The sequence below is a fragment of the Cynocephalus volans genome, chromosome 3 (genome assembly GCF_027409185.1).
Source record: "Cynocephalus volans isolate mCynVol1 chromosome 3, mCynVol1.pri, whole genome shotgun sequence".
NCBI classification, from domain to species: Eukaryota; Metazoa; Chordata; class Mammalia; order Dermoptera; family Cynocephalidae; genus Cynocephalus; species Cynocephalus volans.
In genome coordinates this window covers 54563166-54585809 of record NC_084462.1, presented here as the reverse complement: position 1 = coordinate 54585809, position 22644 = coordinate 54563166, and the positions used below count along the sequence as shown (strand labels likewise).

At 42.2% G+C, this 22644-nt stretch overlaps 1 protein-coding gene across 4 annotated transcripts in view; it reads left to right on the top strand.

The window, feature by feature from the left end:
• Nucleotides 1-3758, top strand: part of NTRK3 (neurotrophic receptor tyrosine kinase 3) — a 358581-nt gene extending 354823 nt beyond the window's left edge. For all 4 annotated transcript variants that reach the window (XM_063089452.1, XM_063089451.1, XM_063089450.1 and 1 more), the window contains 2 exons: nucleotides 355-513; nucleotides 3573-3758. In XM_063089452.1, the coding sequence (XP_062945522.1) occupies nucleotides 355-513; nucleotides 3573-3758 (345 nt within the window). The remainder of the gene's footprint in view (nucleotides 1-354; nucleotides 514-3572) is intronic.
• Nucleotides 3759-22644: the final 18886 nt, after the last annotated feature.

The window sequence follows — 22644 nt, the reverse complement described above, 5'->3', positions numbered from 1 at the left end:
GGCTTGCTCAGTTGATTCTGCTGAGTTCCTTCTGGACTTCCTCGTAAGGTTAGATTTTTAACGTAGTACCAGATTCTGAAACATTCTCTCTCACTTCAGATCATCTTGTGGTCTTTCTTCATGCTCAAAGAAACTATCTTCCATTAGGTGTTATTTCTAATTGCTACTCTAGCTGTCTCCTATATCATAGGTCTTGAATGTCAGTGTCTCCACTCACCCTCTGATACAAGTTGCATAAAGTTGTGGCTTAGAATAGGATGCACCAAGAGTGCATCTCATATGAAGAGTGCAGGCAGATGTGGCTCATTCTGGCCATCTGGTCACTCTGAATGCCTCTGTTTTGACCCCTTTTAGGTGGGAGGACATACCATGCTCCCCATCCGTTGGATGCCCCCTGAAAGCATCATGTACCGGAAGTTCACCACGGAGAGTGATGTGTGGAGCTTTGGGGTGATCCTTTGGGAGATCTTCACCTATGGAAAGCAGCCATGGTTCCAGCTCTCAAACACAGAGGTAAAGAAAGGGGCACAGAGGAATTCTGATTTGGAAGAAGGCTGATAAGAGATATCTCAGGCCAGGACTTGGGCATAATGTATAAAACATTAGGTAGGATTTGGAGCCAGTAGAGTGAACATAGGCATAAGCAGGAGGAGCTTCTTAGTAGAAAAAAAATTGTAACTGTAAGAAATGTGTTATAATTGTCAAAAGAGCATGAAATCAGATGTCTAAATTGAGATGCAAGTCACGGTTCTGTTTGTTCTGCTACATTTAAAGCTCACAAGTGTTTCACTAAGACAGAAAATGAAAACAAAGAACAACTATGAATTTTTCAATTGTGCCATCTTGTGGAAACACCTACGACTTAGTATGCCCAAATAATCTTGGTCCCCAAAAGTTTCAGGCACGCCAGGCCCAGGGATGTACAGGGTGGTGAATTGGGGAGGCCAATTTCACCTAATTGATAGAGCTTTATGTGGACTTCCAGGAATAAAACAAATATAATACTAAACACAATAATAAACACACTTTATTTTATAATTTTAATTTATAATAATAATAATAAAATACTACTAAAGAAATTTTGATAGTAGCTAACATTTAGTACCAGGCACTTTGCTAAGTACATTAGCTATGTAAACTCAGTAATTTTCAAAAAAACACCTGTTGAGATTCAGGAGAAAGGAAGAGGGACTGTTTGGTGTCCTGGAGTGGACTGATCAGGGTCTCAAAGGAGAGAGCCACCAAGATATGGAGAAAACCTGGGCTGTGGTCCCAGGATTCTTCTGCCTCCAAAGCCTATCCGTCAAGATACTTCTCAGTTAAGTGTGGATCAGAGTTGTGTTACCCCAGGGAATTCAGTACAGTTTTTAGACAGTAAGAGGCTCAGTCTCCCAACCCAGCAGGCCTATAAAAAATTGCCGTTCTTTTTATGATCTTCTATTTTCTGGGAAAACATAAACTTAAGGGCCTTTTAGTATTGAAATCTTATTTGAATATTCAAGAAAATGTCTTTCTTCTTGGAAGCTTTGTTCATCTCTGCTCTCCTATGTCCTGACCACTTAATTAAGTGAATTTCAAAGACTGAAAAGAAGGCATTTCTTTAAATCTTTAATATTTCACTATTCACAAGCCCAATGGGACCTGACCACATTTCCTAAAGTAAGATAAAACATTTTAACATCCTTTTAAAATAGTGAAAAAGCATATGTCACAATCCATTTGTTATGGTATTTTTAAAAATTGTTATTGTTTTGCTGGGGGGTGAGACAGATGCACACATAAACGTACAAGCACCTGAATGTGGCCTCCTTGTTACTTAGGTGGTCCTAGTAAAGAGAGGATCTGGGCTGAGGAAATTATCGGTCTTAGCAGAAGACTTGTCCTGGATATGCAAGCTGGCTCATAGAAGCTAACAGGGTGTTTGTGATCTCTTCTAAGACCGCCTGGTGAGGCACTGGCCTTGAAGGCAGGCTTCCCGACCCAAGCCACCTCCCCCACTCCACCCACTGCAGCAGGAAGTACTGGCAGTCACTGATAATGGGTTTTTCTATGGAAATCGACAACCTGGATGGTCCCACATTAGAAAAGACACCACTGAGTGCTTTTGATCTTAGCACTGGCAGCTCCTACTGCAGTTAGAACTGGATTCTTTTTTTCTTAGAGATGAAGGTATTGGAAGATGGAAATGGGGCTTTAACACGAATGGGGAATATGAGCAGCTGGGGATTTATCAGACTGGCAAAGACTGAGCCTAGTGGGACACCACAGACTCCAGGGTGAATATAACCAGGAGGGTGCTGACACAGTGATGGTTTGACAGGCCATCCCAGGTCGGAGAGACATAAGACGATATCTGAGAGAAGGCACTGTTGGACAGCACAGGGAGATACAAAGGAGAAAAAAGGCAGCTTTCTTGCCCAACAAAATACAGACTAACGAGGGCAAAGAAGGAAAATATCACTTGTTCAGCTACTGAACTAAAGATTATTCTGTGTATTTTTTATCATCACAACCAATTTTCAAATGCAAAAACTGAAATTCAGGGTAAGTAGTCTGTCCAAAGTTACACAGTAATGGAGTTAGGGAGAAGTCAAAAGTAATGTGAAAACTAGAAAATGAAACCTTAAAAAAGTACATATCCAGTGTTAGCCAATATGCCTTTGAGAAACTGGAAATGAAACGTAAGTTACAGACTTGGTTCTAAAATGGCCTGTGGGGTTGGTCCAGCCATGTGCTACTTATTTTATTCCTGCTCCTCCTTTTGGCCACCCCTTCAGTATGTTGGGCCATACAGCCCCCTTTTTTGGTCTCATTTGGTCCTTACAGCTCTCCTGGATAGTGGCCAAGCAGACATTTGATTCCTACCTTAAAGATGAAGATGCTGAGATCCCGCAAGACTAACTGACTTGCGCTGGCTGCCCAGTGGGCAATGGTAAAACAAACAGTCCTGGTGTTAAGAACTTGAAAAGAAATAGGATACATGGTTTAGGGCAAAGAGCAGGGAAGGATGGGCCTCACTAACAAAGGGTCCTATAGAAACCTCAGAGGCAAGCGTGGTGACATGTGCATAGGCTATGACTGAGAGGGGAGCTTGACAGGACTTGAGAGCTACAGGGAGATAGGCAGTGCAGGGACTAGATGGGGCAGAGCTCCTTCAAGGTGGTTTCAAAGTCATGCAGGCTCCTATAAGGGGGAAGGACAGGTCAGCAGCCAACCTGCCCTCTGAAGTGGAAAATGAATGCAGCTCAGTCATCCAGGTGAGATGCGGGACTAGAGAAGAAGAGTGAGGTGAAAGGGAAGAGTGTGTGGGGAGTCAGTGGTCAATGCGGGCCTAACCCAAAGGGTGGAGTACAAAGGGCAGCAGTGGGCTCCACCAGGCCGTGCTGCCCATTATCCCCATAACCCATGCACAGGACAGACAAGAAAATCAATGCTGACTCCAGCCTGCCTTCAGCCTGTTCTTGTGAGGACCCCACCTCTGTCATGAAGCTAATCAATGAGGTTGCCACCTTTTGCTGGTTCGTAACCACGTGGCCAAGGGTGTAACTTCCTTCTCCTTCTCTCTCTCTCAGGTCATTGAGTGCATTACCCAAGGTCGTGTTCTGGAACGGCCCCGAGTCTGCCCCAAAGAGGTGTATGACGTCATGCTAGGGTGCTGGCAGAGGGAACCCCAGCAGCGGCTGAACATCAAGGAGATCTACAAAATTCTCCACGCTTTGGGGAAGGCCACCCCTATCTACCTGGACATTCTCGGCTAGTGGTGGCTGGTGGTCAAAAATTCATACTCTTACTGCCTCCTCTCTCCCTGCCTCACATCTCCCTGGACCACCTCACAACTCTTTCTTCCATCCTCGACTGAAGCAAACATCTTCATATAAACTCAAGTGCCTGCTACACATACAACACTGAAAAAAGAAAAAAGAAAGAAAGAAAGAAAGACAGAAAGAAAGAAAGAAAGAAAGAAAGAAAGAAAGAAAGAAAGAAAGAAAGAAAGAAAGAAAGAAAGAAAGAAAGAAAGAAAGAAAGAAAGAAAAATAACCTGTAAGGCAGTTTGGCATATACATATATATATATATTTATATATCTATCTATCTATCTATAGCTACAGAGAGTTCTCTTCTTTAATCAGAGAGAAGCTGCTGATACAGAAAACCACAAGACTTTTAACAACTTAGCAAATCTTAAATATTAATGCAAATGAAAATTCCCTTTGACAAGCTGTGGCCCATGCTTCTTCAGCTCCGGCTTTACAGAGCCGAAGACCTTGACCACGCAGAGACAATCTTTGCTCTGGGATGAGAAGAGCTAGGGAGGCGCGCAGTCACTGCAGCGCCTGTGTGTCGCCCCTGTCGCTCTGCACAGGCGCATGCGCAGGCCCCATCGGCCGCACTCAGCTAGGCAGGGACGCTGGGCCGAGCGCTGCCGGGAACGCATCACATCTCCCCGACCATTGCCTCCACGGCCTTCCTTCTTTCCTCGACTTCAAGACAGCTCTCTAATTTGTCCACTCTTAAAAGTATAGTCTTGATGCTTTTGAGAATCAACGATGGCACCTATGGGTGGACGAACACCACCACCACAGCACAGAGAGCAGACGGCACCCGTTGTGACTGTACGCCCAAGTTTCTTGCTAGATTTGTGCCATTCTGTCCTTTGAACATAAAGAACTGGGCTTCCTGGACTTAAAGAACCACAGGAGAAAAAACAGCTGAAACCTGAACCTTGACGAGGCCCTGCCACCTGTCTTCCCATCACTGGAAAGGCCTGGCCCCCACCTCCCATTTTCAGGACCATGGGGAGTTTTGGGGGTTCAAAAAGAGGTCCCCTGTGTTGTCTGCAAATGTGGATATAGCAGGCTTCAGGGTTCCAATAGCAAGAGACTTAGTTGCTTGTAGATCATTATGAGGTATGCCCCTAGGTCCTCTCTGTTTCTCATCCTGCTTTCCTAGATCTTAGCCACCACTTTCTGGGCCTCCACCAAGTCCTGGGTAGACCCCACTGCCAGGGAAGGAAGCCAGGTCTAGTGAGAAGCTGGGGCAGTGCGTGTTTTAGGAAGCCAGGCAGTGAGTGGGCCAGAGCCAGCAGGGGAGATTCTAGTTGGCACCTGTGTCTGGTCCCTTGGCATTCTCCTCACGTTTGCAGCCCCTGGGAGGATTGATGCATCTGCCTTTGAGCTGTTGTGAAAATGCAGGGGCTGAGAAATCGCTTTTGTGGGCTGGGGTGGGGGTGGTGCTGAGGCTTCTCTGGGAAATATCCAATGAGAGGCCAGTGCCGCAAGCTTGGCATCTTAATGAGGACAGAGCCCTGACTAGAGAGAGACAATGAAGCATCTGGGCTGGGGCCAGCTCTCTCTGCCCCAGCACCAGGGGAATCACTGCCTTCCTGGCTGCTGCCAAGGACTGCAACAGGGCAGATCTCTGGGCCTCCCTGACGCATGCACCAGAACGTCTGTGGAAGCCAACAGCCTGGCTAGACAGAGCCGTCCTGCTGGGGAGGAGAGGATGTGATCCTCCCAGGCCACCTGGCCACTCCACCTCACCCCAAGCACAGAGCTACCTAATGGACTGACCTTTGCCTAACTGGAGCCTCCTGGGGGCCTCTCACCTGCCTACTTGCCTGCCAGCTAAAGGGACTGTTGGTGGCCTGGACATCCTGGTCACCTGAAGGCAGCTGAAGTGTGGGCATCCCTGTGTGGGGTTTAGGACTGAATTATGCGTTTGTGGTTTTTCTTCTTTTTTTAGACCCATAAATGTTTTTACTCAAATAGAAAAGAGCTGTGCTCAGATTGTAGCCACAGTTGGGATTCAGGGATCAGTGAGGCTGTGAGGCTGGGCTGGGAAGGGAGACAGGTGAGCTGGGAATTTGGTGTGGGTAGTCTCACTGTACTGTGCTCCTAGCCCCTGAGGACTTTTAGGGAAAGCTTTTTGGATTGGCCACCTCAAGAGAACCCTTTGCTATCCTATGGCATTTGCTCCTCTTGTCTTTCCACCTAGAGGCCCTTGGTCTATGTTGGGGCTGTGAATGCTGGATGGAATTGCACAGTCTGGTTTTGATCTGGGCAACTAAGGGAAAGGTGTTCAGGGAGGGAACAATTTAGAGAGGCCTGAGAGGAAAGTGTCTTCTGGTGAGGAGTGAGGTTCCAAGGCTCCTGTTGTGTCCTTTCTCATATTCTCCCCCCAAACTGACAACATGTGGCTTCTGTCTTCTTGACTGTGTGTTTCTAGAACCTCATAGTTAACTAATGGGCTGGGAAGAAGGGGTGAAGAAATGGGTTGGAGGCTGCCGAACAACTGGGAATAAGGAATGTCACTAGAGTTTTAACTCAGGGCACCGAGTCATCATGGCCTAATGAAAGAAAACAATTCTTTTGGGAACAAGGAGCTCTGAAGGAGACTGATATTATGAGATTGCCCTCCACTTAGTCCTACGGGCCTCCACTTTGGCCTTGCGGTCATGTCTTTGCCATGTCCACGGTAAGCAGCTGCCTGGGGAGGAGTACAGGAGAGAGGGAGGCACAGCAGGGAGGGGTACAGAGGGAGGACCAGCTGTTTTAGTAACCTTGCTTTCCTCTGTGTGGAGTCTCCTTTACTTGTTGATTTATTAACCTCAGCAGGTTAAAAAAAAAAGAAAAGTTTTTTTGGAGAGTAAAGGAGGCAAAGAATAGGGCTGTGGAAATTGCCTGGGTACTCCAGGGCGCTGGGGCATACAGAGCATGTCATTCCTCCTGTACTGAGACAGGACCGATAAGAATCGTTCCACTGTGTCTTGTGCAAAATAATGGGTACACTTGCTAATAATCTCTGCCCCCCTCTAGCTCTGAATTCTTAGCTTCTAACAGCGTTCAGTCCCTGTCATTTTTCTCAGTGCCACTCCAGATTGTCAGGACAGCTCTCCTCAGGCTGGATAAGAAGGAGTTGCCTCTGAAGGTTCAGTTGTCCTGGGCAGGGCTGGTTTCCAATAAGACACTCCTCTTCTGCTTTGTACCCACGTCACAACAATTTAGAGTCTGAAGTGTCTGAGACTATTCTAGGCCAGAAGGAGTGTTTGGCCTTGTTCCCCAGCCTAGACTTCCTTCGTACCAGAAAAGCACTGTCCAAGGTTTATTTATTTATTTATTTATTCCAAAAGAGCCTCATGTGATTAAATGAGTCTTGAAATGACATCCCATTAGCCAATATGGCCACCCTAGTCCACTCTACCCTCATTTCTTTACACCAAAATCCACACTTTAAAAGACCACGCAGGATTGACTCTGAGAGCTTTGCTAAAGGCTAGCTCCATTATGACTATTGGCAAATGCTCCAGGGTACCCAGGCTGATTTCCCTGCCACGCTGTTCTCACCTGGTCCCATCCTGGACTGAGCCAGAATGAATTGCTGTTGGATGTCCACCTTGCAGTAGGGTGTCATGGTCAAGGTTCCTCCCAGTTCTTCTTTGCTCTGGACATGAACCTAATGCTGTCCTCTAAGTATCCCTAAACTCTGAGTGGACCTTGGGGGTCACTAAGCCTCCTCTAGTCAACAAGCAAAGGACTTGGTGCTTCTTCCACTCAGCAGATCATGCACAAGTTATCTCCGGAGAGAGGCTTCCCATTGGAGGCAAAGAATCCTTGGTCCTTCTGGGTTCGGGTTGAATGTTAATGTTCTTCTCTAGTCATGCTTACTTTGCGGAATACACTAGTGCAAGTATTTTTGGTGCTAAAAACTATTGATACCAACACTAACAAGTGAGCTGTCAGCCACTTTCTGGGGTTGCATGAGACTCAACTCAAGTAAAAATGAGTCAGTCATGCCAGGAGAGTACAGGACACATTGGAAGTTAGGTAGGAATGTGGCAGGGTGGAAAGACCATCAGAATTCCTGGTTTTGTTCTTAGTTACCTGGGTGACTTTGGCTAAATCAGCTAATCTCTCAGATCATCAGATTTCTCATCTGAGACATTCGAGAGGTTGGAATAGATATCCTTAGGGTCCTGTTCAGTTAAAAAAAAAAAAAAAAGGTATGCACTGGTCCCACCTGCTTTATTTGAAGCTTACTTGTTAGAAATGACATAAAATGAAAGGTGAGGAGAGAGATGAAGAAACGTTACTAATGGCAAGAAACATTACAGAAGGCAAGTAAAGGCTTGCTGACTGGTAGCTTTGAAGGATATTGGTGGGAAAAGCCAGGCAGACAAGCCAGGAATCCCATTTTGTGTCTTCTGGGGACGCTGCCTGCTTAGCCTCTTACCTGCCTTTCACCAGGCTGTCCTCCCCAACTAGCCATCCTACCCCATTCAACAACAATATGCCCAAAGTTATCAGAAACTATTCCAAGATATGGAGACAGGCCTGATCACCTCTTGTAGACCATCTCTCATGCAGGAAATCTGAACTCTGATCAAAAGCCAAGAGATTTCTATATTTAAATACTAATTGTGAAGAGCTGGGATGTTAGAAAGAGGGCAGAGTTTTAAATTGCAGACTATTCACCAAAGTCCTTTCCCATTCAGGAATGACTGATGGCTTCTTTGCTCCCCTTTTCCAAATCAAACAGCAGCAGTTTAGACTCCAAGGTACAGTTATTGCAATGGGCAGTCTTGAAATTTGGAGTCTTTCCACTGCTTTGTTCAGAGTCTGGAACATAAAAATGTCTATAGATGTTTGTTGAATGAGCCCATATGCCAGCAGTTCAGAGAGCTGCCCTCAAATGCCCCTGAAATGTCTATTGTCCCCTTTGGTTGGGAGCCAATCTGTTGGAATACCTAATGGCATTTGGCTTAGAGCAAAAAAGCCCAGGGTTGGGAGCTGTAGTCATTATGTTTTTCATTCCTAGAATCTCACCTTCTTTTTTGATACCCAATAAATTGTTTTGGTCAGTACTTAATAGGTTTTTAAGGAAAATTCTAAGTTTTTATATCATTATGAAGACATCAATATAGGCTTCAGAAGATATTTTGGGTTGCTTAACATCACTGGGAATGTCTTCCTAAGAAAAGTTTAGGCATATATACGTTGTGTGCTTATATCCATGTATTTAATTGGAACAGCTTCAAAAAAGGCCTGCTTGGAGTCATCAAATTGATTCCAATTTGGGATTCTCTTTAAAACTTACATTTCTTGGGGAGAAGCAACTCAGAGATGGACAGGCTTCAGAGACATTCAGGAAGATTCTGATGGGAAATCTGTCATCTTGTAAAGTTTGATCATTTGGTGCTCCCTGAATTAAATTATGCTGAGAAAAGATTCTGAGCATCTGCAAATCATTCTTCCTGGTTGTCTGATAGATCACCACACAGGAACCATTTCTACTTTTTCTTGTTTGGGGGTTGGTACTGAAGTTACCAGCACTGCACATGAAATCACTCCCTAGGAGGCATGGGACAAAGAGAATGTGAGATGTTGATAATCAATAGCTCTTACTGAAAGGCATGGCTCACCATGGTAGATGTGGTGAATATTTGTATCACTGCACTGGGTATTAGGACTTTTGCTCCGAACAGGAGTTGCTCTACCCTATGGACCTTCATCTTGGCTTTTGACAAGGTCTCTGTTTGCCTGGTAGAGTCTCCCCAATCATACTTTCCTTGACTGCCTATAAAATTTCTCTACAAGAAACGTCTTTGGCCCAAGTCTCAGTGTGCCAACACAGGCACTTTTCTGAGATCTGTGGAGAATGTGGGCCCCATCAAAGTGCTTGGAATTCTTGATAAAAGTATTAAAACTTAATTCCCCTTCTTCTTTAGGTAACTACTAAGTTCCAAATTTAAACCAAAGCCTGGTTTGATATTTGCAATAGGATATGATGTCTTAAACCAGTAAACTAGGCTATATCTCTTTTATCATACAGAGACAGGACAGTAAGTTCTATTATTTTTTCCTAATTACCCAGGTAAATTTTGCTTTGTGTGAAGTGCCATAGCCCATGCTCATAGCTTGCAAGAGATACTTCTAGCCCACAAAGCTAGAAATTTCTAATAGAATATGTATCAAGATAACATAGTTGAGGAAAGACTTATTGAACATCTGTTTCTGAGAAGCATCTAGGCACTCAGGTTTTGCTTTTCAGTTTAGTATTTTATAAGAGGAATTGTTTTCATTTTAGACAATGAAAAATGTAGACATCTTTCTTGAGAGACCAAAGGTAGGTTGAGAGCCCAGATATGCACTGTATACTCTGACACTCTTTTAGGTGCAACGTTGCTAAAACCCAATGAGAAATGTGGATACTCAAGTCTAAGTCTAGTGATTATTCTTTCATTTAGGAAGAATGCACAGGAGCTATATAAAAACAAAACAAAATAAAACAAATCTTGTAATATGTGAAATGGAAAATGGGGGACATACTCATCTTTTTTTTTCCCCCCTGGAGATCTGTATATTTAACAGCTACCTGACATTTACCTGATGCTTCTGAGCCTGCTTCCAGAGTGAATAAATATACCTTGTCCAGGTGATTTGATTTCTGCCATCCATAGTAGAAAAGTAAATCTCAGTAAAGAAGATTGTTTTTCATTTTTCCTTTTTACCTTTTTTTTTTTTTTAAATTTATGGCTTCTATCTTCCTGCTTCCATGGGACTGACAATCCAGCTTCTCAAACTCCATGAAAGTCTTGATATGAGGTGAATCCCAGGACCACAAGCAGTTTGGACTTCAAACTGTGAGAAAATTGGCACTGAATGATTTGGCACACAAAGCAGAAAACTTCAGTTTCCTGCAGGCAGGATGGAATTGACTGTTATATTAAGACTTCTGAAGGAGCCCTGCCCTGGAGTAATTTCAGCGCTGTCAGACAATGTTGACATCTAGATTAACCTCTGTGCAGCGAATTTTACTGCAAAGCTCATTGAGATGCATGTGGTGTGTCTCCACAAATCCCATCTGGAACCCTTGGTGGCCAACCCTTAGCAACCCCCCCCAACTTCTTTCCCTTCCACTTCTCTCTCCATCCATGAATTTTTAGCATCCAGGAGCAGAGGAGCCATGGCTGGGATATGATCCTAGAAGAAGGAGTTTCGACCTTTCTCTTACCATGGTGCTGAGCCAGGCTTTCTGCTCAGTCAGAGTGACGGTGGTTGTCATCGTATTGGTTTTCCCCTGAGGGGACTGCAAATCAAGGCATGAAAGCCACTCTGCTGATGACAAACAGTTTTGCAGCATATCTCAATGCTGCACAAAGTGAAATGGCTTATAAAGAATTAGTGTGCCCTGAGTCAGTGAGTCCTGCTCCGGGATCTCCAATCCTCCAGGGCTTCAAGGTCCAGAGGCAATAAGGTCATGAGTGCATCCAGGTGGGGCGGGTGGATTCTAATGTACAAAGAGTTCGTCCTCTGCATGGGTTTTTCCATGGTTCTTACAAGAGAGGCATCCTAGCTCCTTTTTCTCGTGGTTGGAACAGAGGATGTAGCTGTCCTGTGAGTACTAACTTGTCATCTTTCTCCTTGAGGAGTAGTGGGCTCCAGAAAGAGCTGAACCCTTCTGACTCACTGTGTGATGCCACATTGAGGCACAGCAGCCAAATGAGACCTCAAAGCTGAAATCACAACTTCTCAGGAAACCAGGGCCATTAATTACTTCAAAAGTTCTCAGTAAAGGCTTTCAGTTTAGATTCAGCCACCCTCAGATTTCACAGAGTTGCTCAAAATGATTACAGGCATTTTTGGAAACTTACCACAGGATTTTAGCATATCTTACCCTAAAGTCTGGAGAACAAATTTTTCTGGGGTTTTTCTCATTCTGATTCTCTTTGAAATTGTGTTTTCTACTTTGCCTCTTGTATTTAAATAATAAGAATCTCCTTCTAAATTCTTAGATATTTCTTTAGGAGAAATGAAAGTTTCCAGCCAAGGACCTTGTGTTTATTGACTGGGAAAATAGATTCCTAGGCTAAGGAATGTAACAATGACACAGAGGCAGTCTTGAAGACTTTGTTTAAAGACAATTTTCAATGTTGTGTTTTGTTCTAGATGCTCAAGCTCACGTTGTGCAAACTGCATTCATCTTTTCATTGTTTATATTATGTTGTTTGTTCACATGCACATAATGCATACATGCACACAAGCACCTCAACAATCCTACTGCTGTACAAACCGACATGCCCATTGGTGTTGCTTTCATCGATCTCTGTGTGAATGCATGTGCAAATAAGTGTGCATTGAATGTGTAGTTTCTTAAACTAATCTCTAGCTAGTCTTTGCTTTCATTATCAACACACAGCCTTTGAATTTCTGCAGTTTGGATCATTTATGAATTAGAGCTTTTTCAAAGGAGATAAAATCCTGAGTTTCTCAAAACCTTATTGAAAGGCAGGACTAGTTTCCTCAGAGAAACAAAAACCAAATGCAGTCTTGATTTGGATTTAATTTACTTAATTTTCTGGAGGAAAAAGGCACTGAATTTGTCCCTGAATAATAAATATTAAGTGCAAATAATAAATGTGCAAGCAGATTATTAAACTTATCTTGGGGTTGAAACAATTAGATAGAAAGCTCAAATGTTCAAATAGACTTGGAACATAAAGTGAAAGCATTAGCAGGGAGCATGGGAAGAGCCCTGGGCTGGAAGTAAGCAGACTGGATTGTGTGTTACCTGGCTGGGTGACTATGAATATCACCTCAATTATCTGAGCCAAGGTGGAAGTGCCCTTAGCATAAAGTGGACAGGTGGCAGCTAGTTGCAGGCTTGTGACCCTACTCTGATTCCAGTGATGGGGCAAACCAATCTCTTTCTCATCCATAACTCAGATCAGTTATCATTAAAGTGTATCCTCTTGAGATCCTGTCTTGAACAAGTTTGCGAGCTTCCCCTACTCTGAACAGTCAGCCCCATATTCAGCTTATGTTCAATTTATCCCTCATGGCTCTCCTTTGGACACTTTCTAAACCTGAACTCTTACTGCCCATTCCCTGCTCCCCACTCCACCCTTGAAGGCCAGGTTCTATTTCTGAAAACCTAGGGAGAGCCCTACTGGCTCATCTCCCTCTTCTAGCAAGCATCAACCAAACTCGTGATTTAGCCTAGGTTTCCAGAGAAGATAACTAGTGTGTTCTCCCACCATCCATTAGTCTCTTTCCAGCTCCTTGGACCAAGTGTTTAGCGCCTCATTAGTGCCTCATTAGTAGCTTTTTCACAAGAGACTCGGGGATGACAAACCTATTATAATGCCTCTCTGTCCTTCTGAAGTCATCCTATCCTCTGGCTTGGTTAGGAAAGGCAAGCCTTCCTACAAACATGTTTTCCTTCAAATTTGTCTGTTGTTTTCTGGCTGTTAAATAATGGTGAACCATAGCTTTCATTTTTTCTAAGCCCCTATGAGTGTGCTCTATCCTTGTGGGCTAGGACCTCCACGTGCCAGCATATTATTTATTTAGTGGAGTGGCAATAATATTGACACAGATTTGCAAGAGCATCTGGATCCTGAGGGGGAGGAAAGTGTCTTTTCAATCAGATGAGATCTTTACTGTGATAGCACTGGAAAGGTGTATACCTTAAGAACAGAATTGAACCTGATAACATCCTCCTTTTCTAGGGAACAATGAGGTAGAAGAAATCACTGGAGAAGCTGGAAGACCAGACCCAGAGGTCTCAAAATCATTCCTTATCAACTCTGTCCCCTAAATGGCTCTGAAAACCAGAAACATTAAATCCACAGTTACTATCAAAAACAAACTCATGTCTAACCCAACACAGCCCAATATCACTTTTTCCTTGTAATTCTGGAGATAGTTCAATATTGTCTTTTTTCTTGTTCCCTCCTAATATTTTCAATGAGATTTCTAATTTTCTTTGAACTTTTATTTTTTTTTAGGAGAGACTTGGGGTCTATCTTAAATGCTGTCTGTGATAAAATGGCATAATAGATTGAAAGTGGGGTCAGGGGGAGATAATAGGACTCAGAGGCAGAGGACTTGTGAGTTTCTGTTTCCTGCTGACTGAGCTTGGAGAAAATATTATTTTCTCTGTGCCTCAGTTTCTTAACCTACAAAAGAGATCTGCTAACAACTCCCTGCCTGCCACAGAGCGTTATTATGAGAGACAGATGAGATCATAGCTGTCAAAGTGCTCTGTGGGCTGCACAGCATCCCACAAGTAGGTAGAGCCCACTCTCTGGTCAGCGAGGGCTGCACACAGTCTTGCTAGGTGCTGAGCTGAGAGCTCTTTTAGATAATCCCTCTTGGGTTGTGGTTTCTAGAGGTTTTGACATTGACATTTTCCTCTTTGGATTACCATTCAACTTCAAGTGATGGAGAATGCCTTAAAAAATACAAGCAGAAAAAGGATATTTTACCTGTTTGTCTGTGCCATTAAAAAGGGACTATTGGTAGATTTTGTTCTCAGGCTTAGAACCCTGAACATTTTCTTGCAAAATGGCATCTTCTTCTGAATTTAACTCTTTACTGTTCATTGTTGCTTTTATGAGGTTCTGTAGATTATCATGTAATGCTTTGTAAAATAAGACTGTATGAAGCTTCCTCTATAAAATGGTGAAACTAATTTTTCAGAGAATACCCAAAATGATGATGGTCTTGAAGCAGTATCACATTCATTCCAGGACTGGCATTTGTATGTAGGGAAATAACCTTAAGATTGAGAGAACTGCTCTTGTGAGGACTAAATGCTCGCCTGCGTTTCTGACAGCCTTGAGAACCAACAAATTGGTGTGAGTTGGATTTCCACTGAGAAATGTATCTGACTGAAAATGAAACTCCAGACAATAAATCCTGAGTCCAGATTGCCAAAGGTGCAGCAGTGATGTCATTTACAGCCCCTAAAAAAATCCCAGGTGTTTGTGACACCAGCCCCTGTTTTAAGTACCTTGCAATGGTGACTACTCAGCAAATTAAATCATTTGAATGTTGTTTTCCTTCAGTCTCCAAGCAATGATCAGGTGTAATATATCTGACAAAATGTGGTGCATAATTAAGAAAAAAGAAGGATGTTGACTGCTCTAGAGAGAAATCAAAATAAAGCCAAGTACCTCAAATCCTAAGAAATTCATAAATGTTTTAAGTTTAAACTATTTCAGCTTCTTTTTTATCTTTTTATCTTGGGCTCAATTTTTGTCTTTCTTATATAGGAAAGCAGCACCTCTCTGTTCTGGACTTCTTTCTGGGTGATTTTCCACTTGCAGTTGTCCAGCAGACAGAAATCATCACAACTTTCTTTGAACTGAGAGTCCAAATTGGGTTATAACTATGATTTTAAATTACAGTGTAAAATTGGAGAAGGCAAGCTAAATCAGGATGATGTTTCATAATTCATTCTGATAATCTTGAAGAGATGATCTCCTTCACAGCACTGTCTTGAGCAAGTCATATTACCATATAGCTTCCCATAGACAAGCCTGATGGTTTAACAATTTCAGAGGTATCATTAGTGAAATAACTCACTGGATATGAAAATCTTGATTTAATATGTTAACAGGAGCAACAAGAACATATTAAAGTGCTTGTTTTCTTTCCCTTCTCTGAGAGTTTAGCCTTTCTTGAAGACCTTGGGGATATTTCCTTTTCAAGGCTAGAAAAGATTGATTATAGTTCACGTCCAATGACAAAGGTTCCCCCAAGCCCAGTGGAGTTGGAGGCAACCAGAAATGACCCATGTAATTTTTCTATTGCCCTGCAGCATCAAGGGCCTTTCTTGATTATGTGTGTGGGCCATGGTGGATTAGCTCAAAGGAGTTGTCAAATTAAAATGAAAAGAAAGCAAGTTGGGGCAAGAAAATTCTCACTTTGTGACAGAAAACAGCAGTGCTGTTTTCTCTGGCAAAGATTCATGTACCATTAAGGGAAGAATCATGTTCTTTCTCAAGTAGGTTTCACTTTTTGAGATTTCTTGTGTTTGTGTGCATGTGTTGGCTGCAGATAGGAAGGAGTTGTTTACGAGGCTAGTCTTTCTCTTGAGCACAGTAAAAGCTCTGCTTGGTCAATCAGAATATGACAATGAAATTAGGGGGAGGGGAGAGGAATTCAGAAATGCATGTTTTAGGATAAAGTAAAGCTTTACCCAAATATTTCTTTGAGCAACATTTAGTCTTTGCAAACCAAATCAATCCTTTATCTGCAATTGGTATCAGGGGGAAAAAAAAAAAAAAAGCAGGAGAGGTGTTTCCAGACTCTGATGCTGCATCGGTTAATAGGCTTCTTTCCTAAGGGTACAGGGTTTTTGTTTCACATGAGTGATAAGCCAACAGGGCCTGAATGGAGAGGTGGTCTGAGTGAGCTACCCATCAGTATTTTGGCAATGCATTAATTCTGTCCCTAGGGTCACTTGAGAGCTATTTTTGTTTAAAATGGTATAGAAAAAAGAGACTTTTGGAACACATTTTGAATCCTGTCATGTGAGGTCAGCCTCTTCTGGAAGACTTTTCAGTTTGGTAGGCAGAGTTTCTTGCTTCTCACATCCAAGAGCATAAATTCTGCAGTGATTCCTGAGTACTCATGTTCAGCACCAGGGACAGCAAACACCCTCCTCCATTGAACCAAGGCCTGTTATCCTGATTAAACTTCCAGACAAGAAAGGGCAGATTTTTCCTTTACTTCCTATCCACTGGGGCCTCAACTTGGAAACTTTATTTTTAAGTTAAGGGGCTTACTTATTTTATTTATTCCCAAGCCTGAAACCTCTTTTATTTATTCCCAAGCCTGCCTGTTAGTGTCATGTTCTTGACCTACTAGCAAATAGTGGTGTTTGGGCTAACAGATCCAGGTCTCTTGGATCAGAGTAGTGGAAAGAAAGACACTTAGACATCAGGGCACACTTTGGAATAGGTATTCCCTGCAAAAGTCTTTATAAGGCGCCAATGACTTGTAAACCCCCAAATGGGGGGCTGCTAATTGGCAATCACTTTCTTTTTGAAACTTTTGCACATTTCCTGCAATGTCCAAGTCTATGTTTGACTTGGTGTATATGTGAAGGCAATATTTCACAGTGGTTGATTGGAAACTATAAACTTTGGGGACAGAAAAGGGCTCAGTGATGCTGCTGTTAGGCATTTTTGAGATTCAGGGAGGACACTGCTCTGATTCTCAGCATCAAACCTGAGTGCTGTTCAACAGCTGTTTTTGCCTTAACCTATCACAGTAAGAATGCGAATTGCTCTTTACAGCATTCATCAGGCCAGACTGAAGGGGTGCACTGAGAAAATGAGGGTAGCAAAAGCACACGTTGTCACTTTGTTTGGTGATTGGCCAGTCTTCATAGAGCACAATAGTAACTGGATTTCATCCTAGATTTGTCTTCTAGTATTGTCTTTTCCCAACTGATCGGCATCCTACCCACATGTCAGGATGGGCCCTCTGCAGAGCAGGCAAGACAGTCACTGCAGATTTCACCTTAAATACTGTCTTCTATTTCATAGATGTTAGATAAACTCTACTTCTACTGCCTCTGGACCATCCAAGGCTCTGAACGCTCCCCTCTCCCTCGCCTCCTCCCCTTCTTTAGTATTCCTTATCATAATTTATAACATTTAATGGTGTAAGACTGCAAGAGATTCCTTTTAAGGGTAAATGAGAAGCAGGCCACAGTCAGATCTCAGAGAAGCAAGTTCAATGCATCAGTAATTTTCAACCTTGGAGTGGGTCTGAGGCAAAGCCATCTTTTCCCTCAATTCTTTATCTTCTTGAGTGAATCCCATTTCATGAAAAATTTTACACTGGCCATGCAGAAAAGGCCACAGCATGAGTTTCCCTAGATTATTTGAATGAGGACTAGGGGTGGGCAGGGTAAAAATACTCTGGCAGAGTCCTTTAGAATAGGGAAGCTTCGTTTTATACTCAAATCAAGGAACAATTCTAGTTTAGAAAGAATATGTACAAAAAGGATCAACAGCTATAGAAGAGCTTAATAAAAGAATTTTTTCCCCTTAGAACAGAGAAGGAGGAGTTGCAAACTGACTGTTAATAGAATGAATGATCTGCTGGCCAGGGGAGTCTGAGAGTGTAGATGCAGAGCAGGCATCTTTACAAATAGAGGTGATGCCATTAGAAGCTCCAGGAGGGACCAGGCCAGAGAATAAAATACTACAAAATTTCACAGTACTTTTTCTGGAAGATTCTTAACATTTTCAAGGGCAGTTTTAGCTCTCTGCTTTTTTGAGGTAAGCTCAGTGCTACTTCTGGGTTCTTAAGGCAAATGCCCTACAAACACCAAAGTCTTGTGTTTTCCACTCTCAGCTAGCAATGGCTGTCCTGAGTGGGATTTTTTCCCCTTCCCTAAGTGAAAGGGACTTGTTTTCAGGAGAAGTGTCCTTTAAACATCCAGCTAAAACTGGAGGTAATTTTTTGCATGAATGGCTTTTTACAGCTAGGTCTAAAGCAGAACAAAACTTGTATTAAATTAAGTGCTATTTTACTTATCTTATTTCAAGGGAAATGAAGAATTTATTGCCGTGTAAATGATATACACTGATTTGTTTCCTACTGGACATTACATGTCCATTTATCTTTAGGCTGATGTTGTGCAGCGAACTTTCAATATCTGGAGAATCAGCTGGTACCTACTTCAGTGCACTAGTAGGATATTGTGTTCTCAGAGAGGAATTTTGCCAATGAAGTTTAGGTGCTGTTGTAACTGATTTCCATCCCCTACCCCTAAGCTTTATGTACTAAATATATGTAAAGTGCTTATATCTTGTCTGATCCTGTGTGTTTGTGCGTGTTTCACAATGTCTGTATAAATATATTGGTGATCTAAAGGGTTAGCTGGATTATGGCAACTGCTGATCAGTGGTGTATATAGCACATGGGACATACACGATTCGTGTGAACACCTGTCCTGAGGCCCAGCTAATCTTAGTCACAGAGTTTAGAAAAAAAATATGGCTTGGCTTGGGGAAAGTTTAACAATGGATATAGTATTGCCAAGTTATCATTCATTGGTGGAGGCCTTGGCAGCAGCAGAGTTGAAGTGTTCACCTGGATCTTCTGTCATTTATTTTAATCTCAGTAGATTGTTCCTCAGTCCTGTTTTATGACTTAGAAGAAGTATTGCTCCATGGTGCTTGTTTGTTTTTTCCTAGGTTACTGGAAAGTGCTGTTCATGCTTGCTTCTCATCATTTAGATCCCAAAGTTATTAATGTGGGTGACTAGGGTTTTAGTAAAACTGGGTTTTACTAATAGTACCTCTTCCTTAAGATAGAATTTATTTCATTTTTTTCCTTTATGGCATGTGAATCCATTGGCTATGCTAACTTTATTTGCATCCTGGTGACTCTTGGAGAGTCAATCGAGTTAAAATGATGACTGCATTTGTCTTTGGAGAACAGGTTCATGGTTTAAGTAAAATTCTTATGTGAAGGTGTCCTTCATGCAAAAAATAAGAAATATGAATTCAAACATGGTAAGATGGCCCCAGGGTAGGGGGATGTGTTCTCAGTTGATATTAAGAGATATGTTGAAAAAGCAAGTGCCCACCCTTTCCCTATTCCCCTTCCCACCCTTCCTTCCTCCTCAACCTCAAAAGAAAACAGAAAATTATTTTTTTAAACTGTATTGATAATTTATGTTTAATACAAAAAGATGATTTAATGGTATCACCAAAGCTCATTTCTCCCATTGTGCATGTCCTTCACTCTCAGCCCCAGACCCATCACCCCATTCTTCACCCTCATGCTTCCATCCCAAGGCTAACACGCATCTTCAACTGGAATCTATGGGTGTTGGGGTTAAATGTTGGGGCAGAGATTTAACACCATGACACTGTTAAACGCCAACCATTCTTCACTTCCAAATGGTTAATTACTACAAGAAGGCAAACTCTTTTCTTGGCTTTTGTTTAAAAACATTTTATACATATATATGTATATATGTGTGTGTATGTATGGACATATGTATGTATATGCACATGTACATGTATATATGTATATATCCACCTTCAATATAAATATATCATATGTGAGAGTTGTAAATACTCCTTGGTCATATGTCTGTCTTTCTCATAGTATCATATCTTTAATGTTATGTTAACGACTCCATTTATTGATCGATGAAATTGTGTGTAGACCTGTATCCTCCTGACATAGTTTATGTAGGGTGTCTTCTCAAATAAAGTATAAAACAACAATGCCATTGTTTTATTTGGATTCATTATGTACTAGGAAAGTGTGTGGAATTAAAACGTAGGTTGAGGGCCGAACCCCGTGGCGCACTCGGGAGAGTGCAGCGCTGGGAGCGCAGCAGTGCTCCCGCCGCGGGTTTGGATCCTATATAAGGATGGCCGGTGTGCTCACTAGCTGAGCGCGGTGTGGCCAGTCACAAAAACAAACAAACAAACAACAACAAAAAACCAAAAACGTAGGTTGAAGTTTGAGAATGTGCAAAGATTATGAGATGTAGTATGGTCTTGAGAGCTGGAATCCTGCTTTGCTGAGGGTAAAAGTAGCTTGCATATTTTTAAAGTAGCACATAAGTTTAGCATCAGATTGATATGAGTGTTTCAAAAAGGGCATACATAAACTTATGATTTGAAGCAGGATCCCAGCTCACTGTCATGGTGATATCCTGTTGTTTCAAATATGTTGTATTCAACTTCCTAGTTACAATCACTTAAGTAAGTTCCCAAGGAGGGATAAAGTATGTTTTCTTGGATAGTTTTTTACCCCAAAGATTTCATGATTGTTTAGCATACTTACTTTAAAACTCCTTTCCTCTCTCATTCTTTTCTTTAGGGTCTCCTTACTTTCTCTACATCTTTCCTTTTACTTTATATAATGTTTTTCTTTTAATAACATTTCAAGACTTACTTTCATTAATTTCTTCCAAAAGCATTGATGAGCTGTGGGGAAAAAGTGTGCGGGAAAGACAGGGAGGCACAGGTCGCAATTTTACTCATGATAATTCAACAGAGATGTAGACAGGTTTAAGGCAGGGTTTCTCCATCTTGGTACTATTGACATTTTGGACTAGATAATTCTCTGTTGTGGGGGACTGTCCTATGCGTCATATGGTATTTATCATCATTTTTATTAGATACATTAGCAGTCCTCTCTTCCCTAGTTTGTGATGGCCAAAAATGTCTCCTAACATTGCCAAATGCTCCCTGGGGGATAAAATTGCCCCAGTTGAGAACCACTGGTTTAAGTTGCTAGATTTTACTGCACAGTATCACACGGTATTAAAAAAGTAATCAAATTCAAGAAATATAAGAGCCCAGGTTAAGCTCCTGCCCTTTCCAGACCAGCTGCTTGGTTATAATGTGTGCTAAACTTGCTTTTCTTTAAGCTCATCTCCCTTCAAAGCCCATTGCTGGGAATCAAGTTACAATACCACATTTAGGCTTTAGACAGCAATGGAAATACCTTCTCCATCTCTGTATACCAAAAATGTCTTCATCCCTACAAATATCTGTTCATACTACTTTTAAAAAAATGTATAATTAGTATGTGGTTAAATCCTTTGAATTTGAATGGGAAGAAACCCAAACAACTTTTTAAAAGATTACATCCCTTTGAAAGATACTGGCATACCTAAGGAAGAGAAACTTCTGTTTTTTAATTGTCTCATACTATTTTTTTTTAATCTGGCTCTTGTCACATGGTCACATAAATTACAAGGTTCTAAGTAGATTCCTTGTAAGCCCGGGAGATAAGTCTCCAGTGTATAAAGTCCTTTTGATGAGCAGGTAGAGCTTGCATTGAGTTTGTCCAGGTGAAGGCTGGTGTGCTCTGAAGTCATATGAGCACAGTACACATTTAATGGACTTTTGCTAAGTTGCACAGAATTTCTCATTCTCCAAGGCCTGGATCATTTGTACAGCATTCAAAGTACAACCATTATGCTGCCTCTTGAACTGCACTCATGGAAACATACGGGATACAAAATTGTGATGACCTGACAACATGGAAGTTATGAAGGAAATTCTCCTACTCAGAATGTGGCTGCCTTTGCAGCAGTGGCTTCCTATGACAATACCTAAAGCAGAATCAGCCTGCCTGAGGGCAAAAGTAGATGTTTCTCAAAGTAGGATGTGGACTACCCTCTGAAGTCTAGGCCTAGGGACTTGTCCTCCTCATAGTCTAGCCAGTGATTACATGTGACTGAAGTGCAGAGAGAGACTGCTGGTGGCACCTCACATTCCTGATACCTTCAACCTCTGGGGAGTCCTTCCTACTCCACACAAAGGCCAAGGAGGCTGAGGGGATTTTTATCTTCATTTTAGAATATCCTCATGCCATTATAGCTCACTATTTGGCATTTATTTTGGAGTGACAATCTAAGGACTTCTAAGTCTAGAAGGTCCTTGATTGATAATCTCATTCAATTACTTGCCTCTAGCCAGGATTCTCAGGTAAACAAAAACTGGGGCAACCTCTTAAATGAACATATCTTCCAGTGCTGGAGGCCGTGGCTGACAAAATTATCTTAAGACAACATGATCCTAAAATACCAACACCCCAGCGGTGACACAGAGAAGCAATGGTCTAACACAGATACTTCAGAAATAGCAACTGGCCATTTCCAAGACAGAACCTAGAGGGCATCTATAACAGCACTGAGAGAAGGCGCTCATTAGACACAGGCCAGAGATACAAATAAATCTGAAAGTTGATGTCCAAGGCGGGGGTTATTCTTGGCATGAGTCTTGGACAGATAGAGGAGTGAGCTCCTGGAAACACAACTTTATCCTCTCAGGACACATTCTCCTATTTGTACAAGGCCTGGTGGA